Raw genomic sequence first — 13,196 nt, 5'->3', positions numbered from 1 at the left:
AGGTCTCCATGGTCGATATTGAGCCTACAGTAGAAGAAGTGAAAGCAGCCATACAATCCCTGAAGAATGGCAGGGCACCAGGAGTGGACCAAGTCACCACAGAAGCGATCAAAGCCGGGGGAGATGTACTGCTTCGCCGACTACACTCACTCCTCAAAACCATCTGGTGCACTGAATAAATTCCGTTAACATGGAGGAAAGCCATTATCGTACCGATCCACAAGAAAGGTGATAACCGGGACTGCAAGAACTACCGTGGCATCAGCCTCCTTTCCATCATCGGAAAGGTCTTTATGAAGATCATCCAGTCAAGACTGCAAAAACATCGCGAGCAAACCAGTCGAGAAGAACAGGCAGGATTTAGACCCGGGCGAGGATGCTGTGATCAAATCTTTGCCATTCGTCAGCTGATGGAGGAGAGGATCCGGTGTGGACAGCGAACCGTCATTGTTTTCATTGACTTTAAGTCTGCTTTCGACTGTGTCCACCGGCCTGCCTTATGGAAACTACTAGAGGTTGAACATGTACCTCGAAAAGTCATCACACTCCTCCAAACTGCATACAACGGTTTAACCAGCCAGGTGCGCATCCAGAATGATTTATCTGAGGAATTTACCATCCAAACTGGAGTCCGCCAAGGGGATGTAGCCTCCCCGTTGCTTTTCAACATCGTGGTCGACGCCATTATGAGGCAAGCATTCAGAAACAGACAGGGCATACAATATGACAAGGTTTTTTTTTTTTTAGGAGCATTAGCAACTAAGGCCATATTGCTCCGGGATATGCGGTGGTCATTCCCTGACCTTTCCGCATTCTCCGTATTTGGTGGTGACGGGCTCGAACCCCGGTCTAATCAAGAAGCGTGTGCTATGCACTGCTGCTCCTTCCCACCTGGCTACGGAGGCGCCAATATGACAAGGATCACTATGTGACTGACCTGATGTTTGCTGATGATAGTGCTATCCTTGCCGGTAACGACGCTGAAGCCACGGACATCCTCTACGACATTGCCCGCATTGCCCGGCCATACGGTTTGAAGATCAATGCTGGTAAGACAAAGGCCCTGACAACAGATGGGTCGCAAGCCACCATCTATCTCGAAGGCGTCCAGATCGAGCAAGTGCAGGACTTTAAATACCTTGGGTCGCTGGTCCAGGAGAAGAAAGTTGCATCCACCATAGAAATCCATAGCAGAATTGGACAGGCGGCCACTGCGTTCGCCTCGCTGTTATGTTATTTTGATTTTTAAGAGCATTAGCAACTAAGGCCATATTGCTCTGGGAATATGCGGTGGTCATTCCCTGACTTTTTCTGCATCCTCCGTATTTGGTGGTGACGGGCTCGAACCCCGGTCTAATCAAGAAGCGTGTGCTACGCACTGCTACTGCTGCTGCTCCTTCCCACCTGGCTACGGAGGCGCCGTTCGCCTCGCTCAAATGGTGTCTGTGGAAGAGGACCAACATTTCCACAAAGACTAAAATCCGACTCTTCCGGACTTTGATCCTGCCCATTCTTCTTTACGGATCGGAAACATGGATTTGTCTCAAGTTAGATTTGAACAAACTTGAGGTATTCCAAATGCGATGCCTGCGGCAGATCTTGGGCATCTCTCTTCGCGACCGCATCACTAATGATACCATCCGCGCCAGATGCCAACAGCAACCAACCATTGCCGACCAAATCCAGAAGCGAAGGCTCAGATGGTTTGGCCACGTATGTAGAATGGGCACGAACAGAATACCATCCACACTCCTTTGGAGACAACGACCCACCCAATGGAGCATCCAACGGACCGCGCCTAGGAAAACGTGGGCCAGGCAAGTGGAAGATGACTTGAAGAGCCGACGTCTCGACCTTAACCAGGCCAGGACTGAAGCCATGGATCGTAAGGTATGGAAGAACATCACAGAGCAAGTCCGAAACCCTGCGGCACCTACAGCAGCATACTGGTTGCGTGGCCAACCGCCTCCCCCAGCTGCCAGCTAAGGACCAAAGAAGAAGAAGAAGAAGCATCCACACTACCTGTCCAAATAAAGTGAGCTCTTAAGAAACATAAACAATCAATAGTAAGATAGTTTAAAATGGATCTAATTTTGGTAAATACAGTATTTGATTAGTGGCAGAAAACGCCCTTTTGGATTCTATTCTGGTACTATTGTACTGAGATAATCGTAGACGATCTCAGTCCATATTTTCTACTTTGAACTTTTTTAGCAAAAATAGTTAAAAGTATTTCATTAATTTCCGACTCAAGTTGATCTTTTAAAATCTCATTGGAGTCAGGCTTCTAATTTTGGAAAGAATTTGCAGATCCCTGATGTTCTGTTCCATGTTGGTCTTCCATGGTTGAATTATGTTCATCATTTTCTGAAGGAGAAAGATGTTTTATTAAGTTAAGCATAATTTTCACACTTTACTGAGTCTGGGAGAGAGCAAACAGTGGGGATAAGGAATAAAGAAGAGAGCAAAGAGTGCAGTTAAGGAATTCTTCACATATATAAATGCAAAGAACAGAAGGACAAATCAGATTGGACCCTTATGTAATGGACGTGGGATAGTATTAGATAACATAGCTGAAGTTGCAGATGAACTCAACAGTTACTTTGCATCGATATTTATATAAACACAACCCATTGTGTCAATGAGATATTATGGAAGTGAAGTTGAAAAAAAATGTAATTAATGATGTTAAAATGTCAAATTGTTATTTAATGAGAACTTTCGCACCTAAAGGCAAGTAAGGCTCCTGTGGTTGATGGCATATACCCTATAATCTTAAAGGAGGTGGCAAGTGAGTGCATTGAACCATTAAGGCTAGTTATGAGAGCATCACTGGACTCGGGAGAGATTCTGTTGGATTGGTGTAAATTGGAACATAAAGGCGGTTCTAGGAGTGCAACGGGAAATTACCGACCGGCCAATCTAACTTCAGTAGTAGTGAAAATCATGGAGTCAATGATCAAGTGTGGAATTCAGGATCATTTAGATTGAAATGGAATTCTGTAGGATACACAGTATGGTTTTGTAAAGGGAAAATCATCTTTAACAAATCTGGTTAGCCATTTGACAGGTCACCCGTGAGCTGGATTTGGGGAATAATTTTGACGTTGTTTATTTGGATTTCAGCAAAGCATTTGACTCAGTCCCACAAGAGTGGTTACTTTATAAGTTGGAGCAGGCTGGAATCATAGGGAAAATCCTTAGATGGATAGCACGATGGCTTGAGGGCACCAGGCAGAGGGTTGTGATAAATGGTTATTCCTCAGATTGGGTTAATGTAAGAAGTAGGGTTCCTCAAGGATCAGTATTGGGACCACTGGTGTTTTTAATTATTTTAAATGACATCTATGAAGGGATAGAGGGCATGAGGTCTAAACTTGCAGCTCATGTAAAGATCAGTAGAGTAGTTAATGATCGCCGCCAAGCAGAGCTTCTTCAGAGTGACCTATATAGACTTCTGGGATGGTCAGAAAAGTGGCAGCTATGCTTTAATTCAGCAAAATGCAAGGTCTTACACCTGGGGAACAGCAACCCCAAAATAACATACACTTGGTAGAGTTGAACTAAAGTCAGTAGTGGAGGAACGGGACTTGGGAGTTATGATACAGTCAAACATGAAGTTTTCCGAGAATTGTGGACAGGTTGAAATGTTGCATGGTGTCCTATCGATGATTTATCGAACATTTGCTAATAGAGATAACGATGTCATAATCACATAAAGGTGATTTTATAACCTTTATGTGATTAAATTATAAACAATTATTTTTTTAAATTAGTACCGAAAAACCTGTATTATTTATATCAATACCGGAAAAAAATTACCAGGATCCCGGTATTGTAAGCCCTAATTGGGTGTCCTCCAAAAATGTGAGCTTTAATAGTTTTGTAGAATGTTGAGGTTGGGCAGCCTTTACCAAAAGATTGCCAGACTAGAGTTGCCTTACTGATTTAGGTAAACCTGCAGCAGTCTCAATATATTTCTGCACAAGGAAGGGAGATAATTTATTCAGAGGCTGGTCTAATAAACAATGCAAGATGAAGAAAGCTGGTATCTCCTCTTGAGGGGTTGTTTTCAATCTCTTTAGTTGAGAAAAGTAATTTTCAGTGTCATGTGTCTCTAGTCTTGAGCTCGATGGCTTTGAAGGTGGAAACATTTTATTATCCATCTTTGCTCCTTTCAGCCCTGGGAGAGTGGATTTCTTCTCCCAGGTTACCGGCACAACTGAGGGAGGCAGGAGCAGTGCCACTAAAGTGATCAAGAAGTATACGAGCTAGTGTTAGTTTAAAGGAAAAAAAAAGGTGGTGTTGCTTTCTGAAACTTGCTTACAATTTATAAGATTGTAAACTTACAATCTTTTCAAACTGAAGAAGAAATGTGGCTTGGAGTAAATGCTTTATCACTATAATGCTTGGCACCTGGGGGCCTCTACATCACAAGCCATCCAGACTGCTAATCCTAGATACTACAATATTATAAAGATAATTTATACTCTTAAAAATATTACGTCTAGTTGCATTTAGTCTTTCTTAAGTGATATCTATTGGATAAAGTGGGGGCTGATATTTTGATAGTACAGCATAGTTGTATATGTAACAGAAATAAACATGCAATATGCAAAGGTATTCTGATAACATTAATAATGCAGTATTATAGTGCATGAAATGCATTAGAATTATTAATGAAAACTTACTTGATTATCATGACAAGGTCCTTGACAATATTCAGTTAATGTTTCCAATGTTTGGTTTACTAAAGCCACATTGTTTTCATTAATGTACAGTCCTAACAAGCCCAATCCTCCAGTTGTGCTACCACAGATACAGTCAAGAAACATTAATGTTTCGGATACCAAATTGTAATTATTTTTATTGTTCTGGTTTCTCAGAAAATTCTGAAAAGGAAAAATAAGATTAAATATCTCATAGTTTTTAATATAATAAGAGAAAATGTAATTTGAACAAATACTAAAGCAAAGAAACCCCTGTAGTACTTCGAAAGTTATTAAAATTAAGGTTATTCTCATTTTCAAAAGTTAGATGTAGATGTTAGGCAAATTCTCCAAATGTGAGAGAGTAAAAATTATTGTTTTATCAAAATTTGATGGTGTTTTCCACCTTTAAAGAACACTAAGCTTCTAAGTTTTAACAGAGCTTAACAGGCTATATAAAAATATAGCTTGTTAAGGCTATATTTTTATATAGCCTGTATATACATGGCCAGCCACAAAATTCGTGGGCCCTGTTCAAGAATTACTTGAGGGATCCTGAGGTTCTGTGCAAAACTTATATGGGGTATTTTTGTAATAGTGATTTTTAAATAATTTTTTTTTTTTCAAATTTTACAGTAACTAAGAAATAATTAAATTTAAAAATAATTAATTTAATTTATACACTATTAAGGTAAAAATAAAATATTTTTATATTATATAAATTATTAAGCCTGTTTCCATTATTATAAAGATATTTATATCATGGTAAATTTTTTGCATAAAAATTTATCTTTATTATAAATATTAATTTCTTAAAAATTATCAGTGTACCTACACAGCATAAGAACAATCGATTGTGGTAAGGAACAGAAAAAGTATTTTAAAATATTACACATTTTAGTATTTATAATAGCACTTTAGTAAATGATACAATACAATACAATAATAATGACTTGTTAATATTTTAATATTTTAGAAAACACAGGGCCGCTGCAACTCTATGTGCTATCAGTAAGCGAAATCAAATTTGCCACCCCAAAATATTTGGATTAAAAAATAAAATATGGCATAAATAATTATTATTAATTTATTGAAAAAGAAAAGAATTACAACATATTTCACATATGTTGTAATTCAACATATGTAAATAAAATATTTTTATATTATATAAATTATTAAGCCTGTTTCCATTATTATAAAGATATTTATATCATGGTAAATTTTTTGCATAAAAATTTATCTTTATTATAAATATTAATTTCTTAAAAATTATCAGTGTACCTACACAGCATAAGAACAATCGATTGTGGTAAGGAACAGAAAAAGTATTTTAAAATATTACACATTTTAGTATTTATAATAGCACTTTAGTAAATGATACAATACAATACAATAATAATGACTTGTTAATATTTTAATATTTTAGAAAACACAGGGCCGCTGCAACTCTATGTGCTATCAGTAAGCGAAATCAAATTTGCCACCCCAAAATATTAGGATTAAAAAATAAAATATGGCATAAATAATTATTATTAATTTATTGAAAAAGAAAAGAATTACAACATATTTCACATATGATATTATGACTTGATATTATGAAATCACAAACAAAAATAACAAAATCATTCTGAAAATCTGGAAATAAACTTTAAATTCTAAATCACAGTAAAAGAGTGCACTTTTTCCCCATGGGAAAATTTTTTCCCATTTTAGTTTCTTCATCATGTTTTAACCATATGGATTTGGAGGTAAGTTTTGTGATATTTATAAACAATGCTAAAAAATTGAAATCGTATAGAGAATCGAAGCTATAAGCATATGCTAACAAATAAGTTTCACATTGTTCTGTTTTTCATTATAAAAATTACTTACCTTGAAAAAAAAATTGAAATATATAGCATAAAAAAAAAATTGCAACTGCAAAATATAAATATAAAATGCAGATCCAGATAATGTTGTTGTTATTTGGTTTTTAGGAGCATTAGCAACTAAGGCCATATTGCTCTGGCCAGATAATAAGCAAATTAATGTTAGTCTGCAATTTCATGTACTATATTTATTTCAAATTAATTATTTGCCTGCTGTGTTGAATACTGGTAAATGTTAACCAGATGACAAGCATGACTTCTGGGTATGTGGGACAGGCAGTTGGATAAGTTTTACCAATACCACTAAGTTGCAGAATGGTAATCCCTTTGACTCTTAATTCATGCTTTGCAGCAGCACTAATTGCCTCAATTGCCTGAAGGCCAGAGGTGCAGACAATGAGTTCCCAGTTAAGTCTCTTGTAATCCGTTTGTTATATAGAAATTTTCTTCTTTCTACGGAAACTATTTTAAATGTTTGAAACTATTTCAAACGAAATATACACTTTGCAGATGAACCATGCACTCTACTTCTAGCAATATTCAAGCCAACTCATGCAATGATGATAATGTGGGTAACTAGACAATTATATGGTGGTAGGCTCGTTGATAGAAAATGTGGAAAAGACACGGATGATATATTTAGTACATTTGAATGTGGGGCCTTGTTCAAAAGAACAAGGCATGGTGCCCTGTTCGATAGAACCAGTTGAACATGCTTGTGGTAGGCACAGAAAAAATATATAGCAGAACCTTATAAATCTGGCAACACTGGGATGATGTACTGTTCTGAGCAATATCAATGAAATCTATCAGGTAACAGATAAAAAAATATTCAAAATATAAATAAAAGATAACCAAACTATTTCGCAACAGCTGTGTGAGAATTGGGACTTTTATAGCCAATAAAGAGTGCCCTATTAGTTAACCAGCAGCATTACAGCCACTGCTGGTAAACAAGCAGGACATTCTTTAGTTCTTGAGATTTCTAAGGCTTTTGATTTTGTTTGGCATAAAGGTCTTCAAAACAAATTTCCATCTTACGGATTGCTGACTGTTTTTTGCAATTTGGTATCTTGTTTTCTCTCTGACTGCCCTTTGTGGGTGATAGTAGATGGCACTATCTTCTAACTTCTCCACTAATGCTGGTGCTTCTCAAGGTTTAGTCTTTTTCCCACTCTTTTCCTCTTGTATATAATGACCCTCTCCTGCTGACTAGAAATCATAACCACAGTTTTGCTCAGGACAACACATTGTATTCCAGCTTACAATTTGAGAAACCTTGCCCTGAAACTACATAAACAGTTTCAACTTTTCAATCCACCACCAATTCCTTAAATGCTGATTTCCAGGTAATTCTCCAATTAATAGTTAATTTCAATTCTTCTACAATTCAGCCCTATCTTATACCTTGCAAAAAGGAGTCAACTGTATCTATACTTATCTTCAGTGACATTCAGATTTCTAGACATCACATACCTTTATTGAAATTACTCTAACTTCTCTAGGACAGAACCGCCGCAAGTGGGTAGGCGAGGTAAGCATCACTTACGGGCGACAGTTCAAGAGGGCGCTGAAATTTTTTTGATATTGTTTTCTGATCGGTTAATGCTTATCAGTATTCAGGGCGGCAAATTTTATTTTCCTTACTGGTGGCACATAGGAATGCAGCGCTACTGTTCTAGGAATAAGCACATCACAAATATTGTGTACTCTGCACCTAAAAAATTGGATTTTCTCTTTCTGGTCCCAGTGTTACTTTTTTCTAACTACTTATTCTGCAGATATCTAAAATCCATCCTACTATGAATATTGTTTCCATATCTGTGGTGGTACTCCCAAAAGCTCTCTCAGCCTTCTAGACTCCATCCAAAAGAGGACAGTCAGGTTAGTTAAGACCAATCTCTTATAAAACCTCTCTGCCCTTTTTCTCATAGATATTCTCTTTCTTCTGCATTGGCTTGTGTAATTTCCCTCCCTCCTCTTTCTCTCTCTCTTCCAAACCAGTCTGAACATGTGCCACAAACGATCAACATCCAAACTGTCTAACTTCAAACTCACAGACCCAACTTTTCTTCATCCTCGTTTATCCCTTTAACTTCTCTTCCATGGAAGAACCTTCCTTCGCAATTTTCCTGAAAATTAAAATCTACAGAGATTCATGTTTAATGTCTACAAAGTAGTATCTTCTGTCTTTCCTCTCAACCTTCACAAACTACATATGGTACGTATTACAGATTCTAATACCTTTTTGTTTGGGGTTTGCATAAAAAATAACCACTGTTATAATGGCAATTGTTAATGATATTATAACAACAGAATATGTTGAAGTAGTTTTACTAAGTAGCATATTTTTTGATATCAATAAACTCATGCTATGACATGCTTGTGTAGTTTGTTTGTGACGAAACTCCATAATATATATTTCTCACTGGTTTCCCCAAATATGTGTCATATAGATCATTCAAAACTGCATGTTATATAAATTTTACAGTGAGAAAAATAATACTTAGCAACTTTCAGGGGCTGCTGGTTCAGTATGCATATGAAGGTTTCTTAAGGTGAGTGATATATTATAATTGCAAAATTCACAATCAAGAAATATACAGTGAAGTTGCTTGAAATGATTTCTGATATCATACTCTACTATCCAATTATAGCATGAGTTTGAATATAATTTACAATAGCCAAACGGATACCACCCAATAAATAATTTTATACTTAATTCTTTTATTTTAAATTTTTAAAAATTAAACTATTTAATGGTCACTTTTTGAATGTGTATATACAAATGTATATTTGTGCCATTCTCAAGTTAAATTTCATCAAACAAGTTCCATCAATACTTCTTTAAATTAATATTATGTACATAGGTAATACAGCATTCTCAAAATGAGGACACTAATTATATTTCTATACTCAAAATACTTTCAAGTGCAACTGATTTTCTGATACTTCTGTAGCATATGAAGCAATTATAAAATGACATGTTAAGATGTAAAAAAGTTTAGTTACATTGTAAACTAACAATTACAAGTTGTTATTCAAATGAAGAATTTAAATCAATTAAATTATATCTCAAGAAATAAAAAGGGAAAAAAAAACCTTATTCATAATGGCAGCACACCTGTGATTGCTTGGACTATAGTTTATTTATGTGGGTATAATTATATAGGTTTTAAAATGCTTTACAAATGGGATCTCAATATACACTGAGTTGGTGTTACATTAGCAACATCTACCCAATATCTTATGGGGCCACTTTTGTCCATAATACAGCCTATACACGTCTGAACATAGATTCCACAAGGTGGTGCTTGTTTGTTTGTTATTTGGTTTTTAGGGGCATTAGCAACTAAGGCCATATTGCTCCGGGATATGTGGTCATTCCCTGACCTTTCCATATTTGGTGGTGACGGGCTTGAACCCCAGTCTAATCAAGAAGCGTGTACTATGCACTGCTGCTCCTTCCCACCTGGCACATTGCATTGCACCACAAGGTGGTGCAATGCAATGCAATGCCTGTGGTATTGCATTGCACAATGTGTCCAGTAACGCCTGCACATTGTCAGGTGGATGGTCATAGCATCAAATGGCCTTTTCTAGCTGATCCCAAACATGCTCAGTTTAGTTGAAATAGGGTGAACTGAACAGCCATGGCTGGAGGACAGAGAATTTATTGTCCTGAAACCAGTTGGTAACTTGCTGAGCCTTGTGACACAGTGCATTGTCTTGTTGATAGACATTTGAGTTATCCGGATACAGTGTCATCATGAAAGGGTGTTGGATGGCGATTTCCACATATCGGTGGTCCGTTGATGTGAAGGTGTTGTTGCTGATGTGAAGGTGCAAGGCGAGCTTCTTGTGTCTTCTTGCAGAAAGCATGACTGTTGACTGCCATAGCCTATGTGAGCTAATGTCTGGCACAGAGTTCATGTGGATATTGGTCTTGCTATTTCTACACTATACTGAGCAGTTAGCCAGACTGCTGTGTTATGAGATGAGATACGCAATGTTCACCATGAACACTGACCACACAGGGTTGTGGCATGTGTGACCTTTGGCTAGTTGTTCAACCACTTCTGAGCTAATCATGGTAGGTTCATGACACCACTTAACCATACTGGCTGATGTTAAGATACTGGAACTTGCACCCCTTGCCCCCACAATCATTCCACGTTAAAAGTAAGAAAGATATTGATGCCGACCCATTCTTCCTGCCAGTCGCTCGAAAACTGACTGCCGTGTGTGTGTGTGTATGTGTGTGTGTGAACTATAACCTTATAACAGCTGTACCCAACTTTTGTGCCTTCACCAGCAGCATAGCCCATTCCTACACAAGGGGGTGCCGATAATGCAAAGCTGACTCTGTAAATAGTTTAGATTGCATCATCTTATACTTAGTGGTGCAACTAATGACCTATGAATTTATTTTGCCCATTACCTTGATAAAAGATAGATCATCACCCAATGCAAAATCTCCATTTTGTTTAATAGAGGCTTCAAGTGATGAGAACGACTTCAGTGACTGCATTATGTTAGTTCAATGCTTCGCATATAAATCATGAGATCTAGAAACTTTTTGACAAATTTACTGTTAGTATTTTTTTAGCTATCCCAAAAACAAAAGGTATCAAATCCCATAGCACTTTAATATAGTGTGCATGGGTTGAAGGTTGAGAACACCAACCGTGTAGTACCACACCAAGGGTAGTGGAGAACGAAAAAGCCCTGGTGATAATTATGTAGTCAGATATGAAGTTCGCTGAACAACAGGTTGCTAGGACAGCTCATTGGGGGGGGAGGGGTCTTTCAATGATATACAGGATTTTTATCAGCACAGACAATTAGGCAATTATTATACCATTGCATAAAGCAATGGTTAGGAGTTAGAATTTTGAGTATTGCATGCAGAAGCGGAAGCCTGAATTTAAGAAGAATGTAGAATTATTGGAACAGGAGCAGAGAAGGGCAACAAGATTAGTGAACCAAAAGAAAAAATTTTAAAAAAAATCTGCAAATTGTAGAATCTGCAAACTAGGCACCTACAAGGAGATCTGACTGAGGTGTAGGCATTGAATAGATGAGTAAACCACATGCCACAGCATCCTTTCTGTTCCTCGAACAACATACACAAGGGAACATAAATTGAAAAAGTGGTTATGAAACAGATATGCAGAAATTTGCTTTCGGCTGGCAGGTAGTTATTGTTGGAACAGACTTCATCTGGCATTGTGAAATGGGTAGTTTGATTTTTTTTTTTGGATGATGCAGTATAAGCTTGCTTTCTTGTATCACTGCCCCTACTACATTTAGATGGGAATGCAAAATAAGGACTTAGGCCATATTATGCCATTATGTATTGTCTGTAGAAGTGTGTCTGTGTCTGTCTGTGTGTTCACATTCTGATCTGCATATTGTGCAGGTTGAAATACACTGAATGACTCAAAGGCAGGCTCTATTTCCTCTCTCTGAGATCAGCTAACTACAGCTTTGACTGGAGAGGACTTTTAAATTCCTCCAATCATGGATGGGAAACAAATTGAGACCTTGCTAAATGAGTGACAAGTAGTGAAACCACTATGCTATTATGGAGAGCAGGATGTAACAGATGTGGAAGTATGGATGGACAGAAGTTGCAACTAACAGCTCTGGCAAGAAACCAGAAGGCTTGACTTGTGGTTTCTGGCAAGGATTCACGTGAACAAAAGGTGAGTTTTGAAATTTTTGATATAATAGAGATATAGAAAGCATATACTTAGTTCCCTGACATAACCTGGCCTTGGTAATGCCTTGAAGTGCGTTGCTCAGAACATATATGATCAGAATGTAAATTAATATAAAATACTGTAATAATTGAAAGTAAAATAAATAAATAAATACATTTTTGTCTAGTAATAGTCATATAGTGCAAGAAGCCACAGGCTTATGTTGCACTGGCAAAAAAAAAAAAAAAAAATCCCAACTAAGTAGATAAGAAAACACAAATCATATACTTCCCTACTCACACAGGTAAGTATCCAATTGACCTTTGAATTTATTCAAATTGTCAGCCTTGACTACCTGTGAAGGCAACTTGTTCCAGCCTATCAACAACTCACTGGTTAAAAGAAAACTTCCTACAATCTAATCTAAACCTCAAGCCCTGTAATTTGAATTTATGACCTAGTTCTAGAATTCTTTAGAACAGTGAAAAATCTGCCGTCATTAATTTTACTAATCCCTCTCAGAGCCTTATAAACCTCAATCAGGGCACCTCTGAGGTGTCTGGTTGCCAAGTCTGTAGCTCACATAATCGGAGTCTTTCCTCATACAGTTGTCCTGCTGATCAAGCTCTATTACATATTTTTAACTTGGTGCTCTCTAACCACTGCTTCCTATACCAATGGAAGGGATAACTAGTCAAGCCAAGTACACAAATTCAAACTCCATCACATGTGAAACACTACAGACCAATCTCAAACTCATCCTGCCTGTTGAAGCTGCTAGAAAAAGTACTGCTTCTGATCCTCACCAAGCAGATCCTACCAAAAACCCCATACAAATTCACTATGTACTTTCACACAGATCAACTGTGACCAATCTTCTAGAAACTACCAATAGAATCATCACAGCCTTTGAG

The 13,196-nt window shown here is 37.3% G+C and overlaps 1 protein-coding gene across 1 annotated transcript in view; it reads right to left on the bottom strand.

Annotated features, from left to right (window-relative positions):
• Itpr (Inositol 1,4,5,-trisphosphate receptor) overlaps positions 1-13,196 on the bottom strand; it is a 1,293,714-nt gene that overhangs the window by 326,125 nt on the left and 954,393 nt on the right. Inside the window, exon 42 of the mRNA XM_090387283.1 lies at positions 4,692-4,892. Within this exon, the coding sequence (XP_090243409.1) occupies positions 4,692-4,892 (201 nt within the window). The remainder of the gene's footprint in view (positions 1-4,691; positions 4,893-13,196) is intronic.

Source organism: Mastigoproctus giganteus, chromosome 13 (assembly GCF_048544385.1).
Source record: "Mastigoproctus giganteus isolate SK-2022 chromosome 13, ASM4854438v1, whole genome shotgun sequence".
NCBI lineage: Eukaryota > Metazoa > Arthropoda > Arachnida > Uropygi > Thelyphonidae > Mastigoproctus > Mastigoproctus giganteus.
Note: the sequence above shows the minus strand (reverse complement) of the source record. Positions and strands in the feature narration are given on the sequence as shown.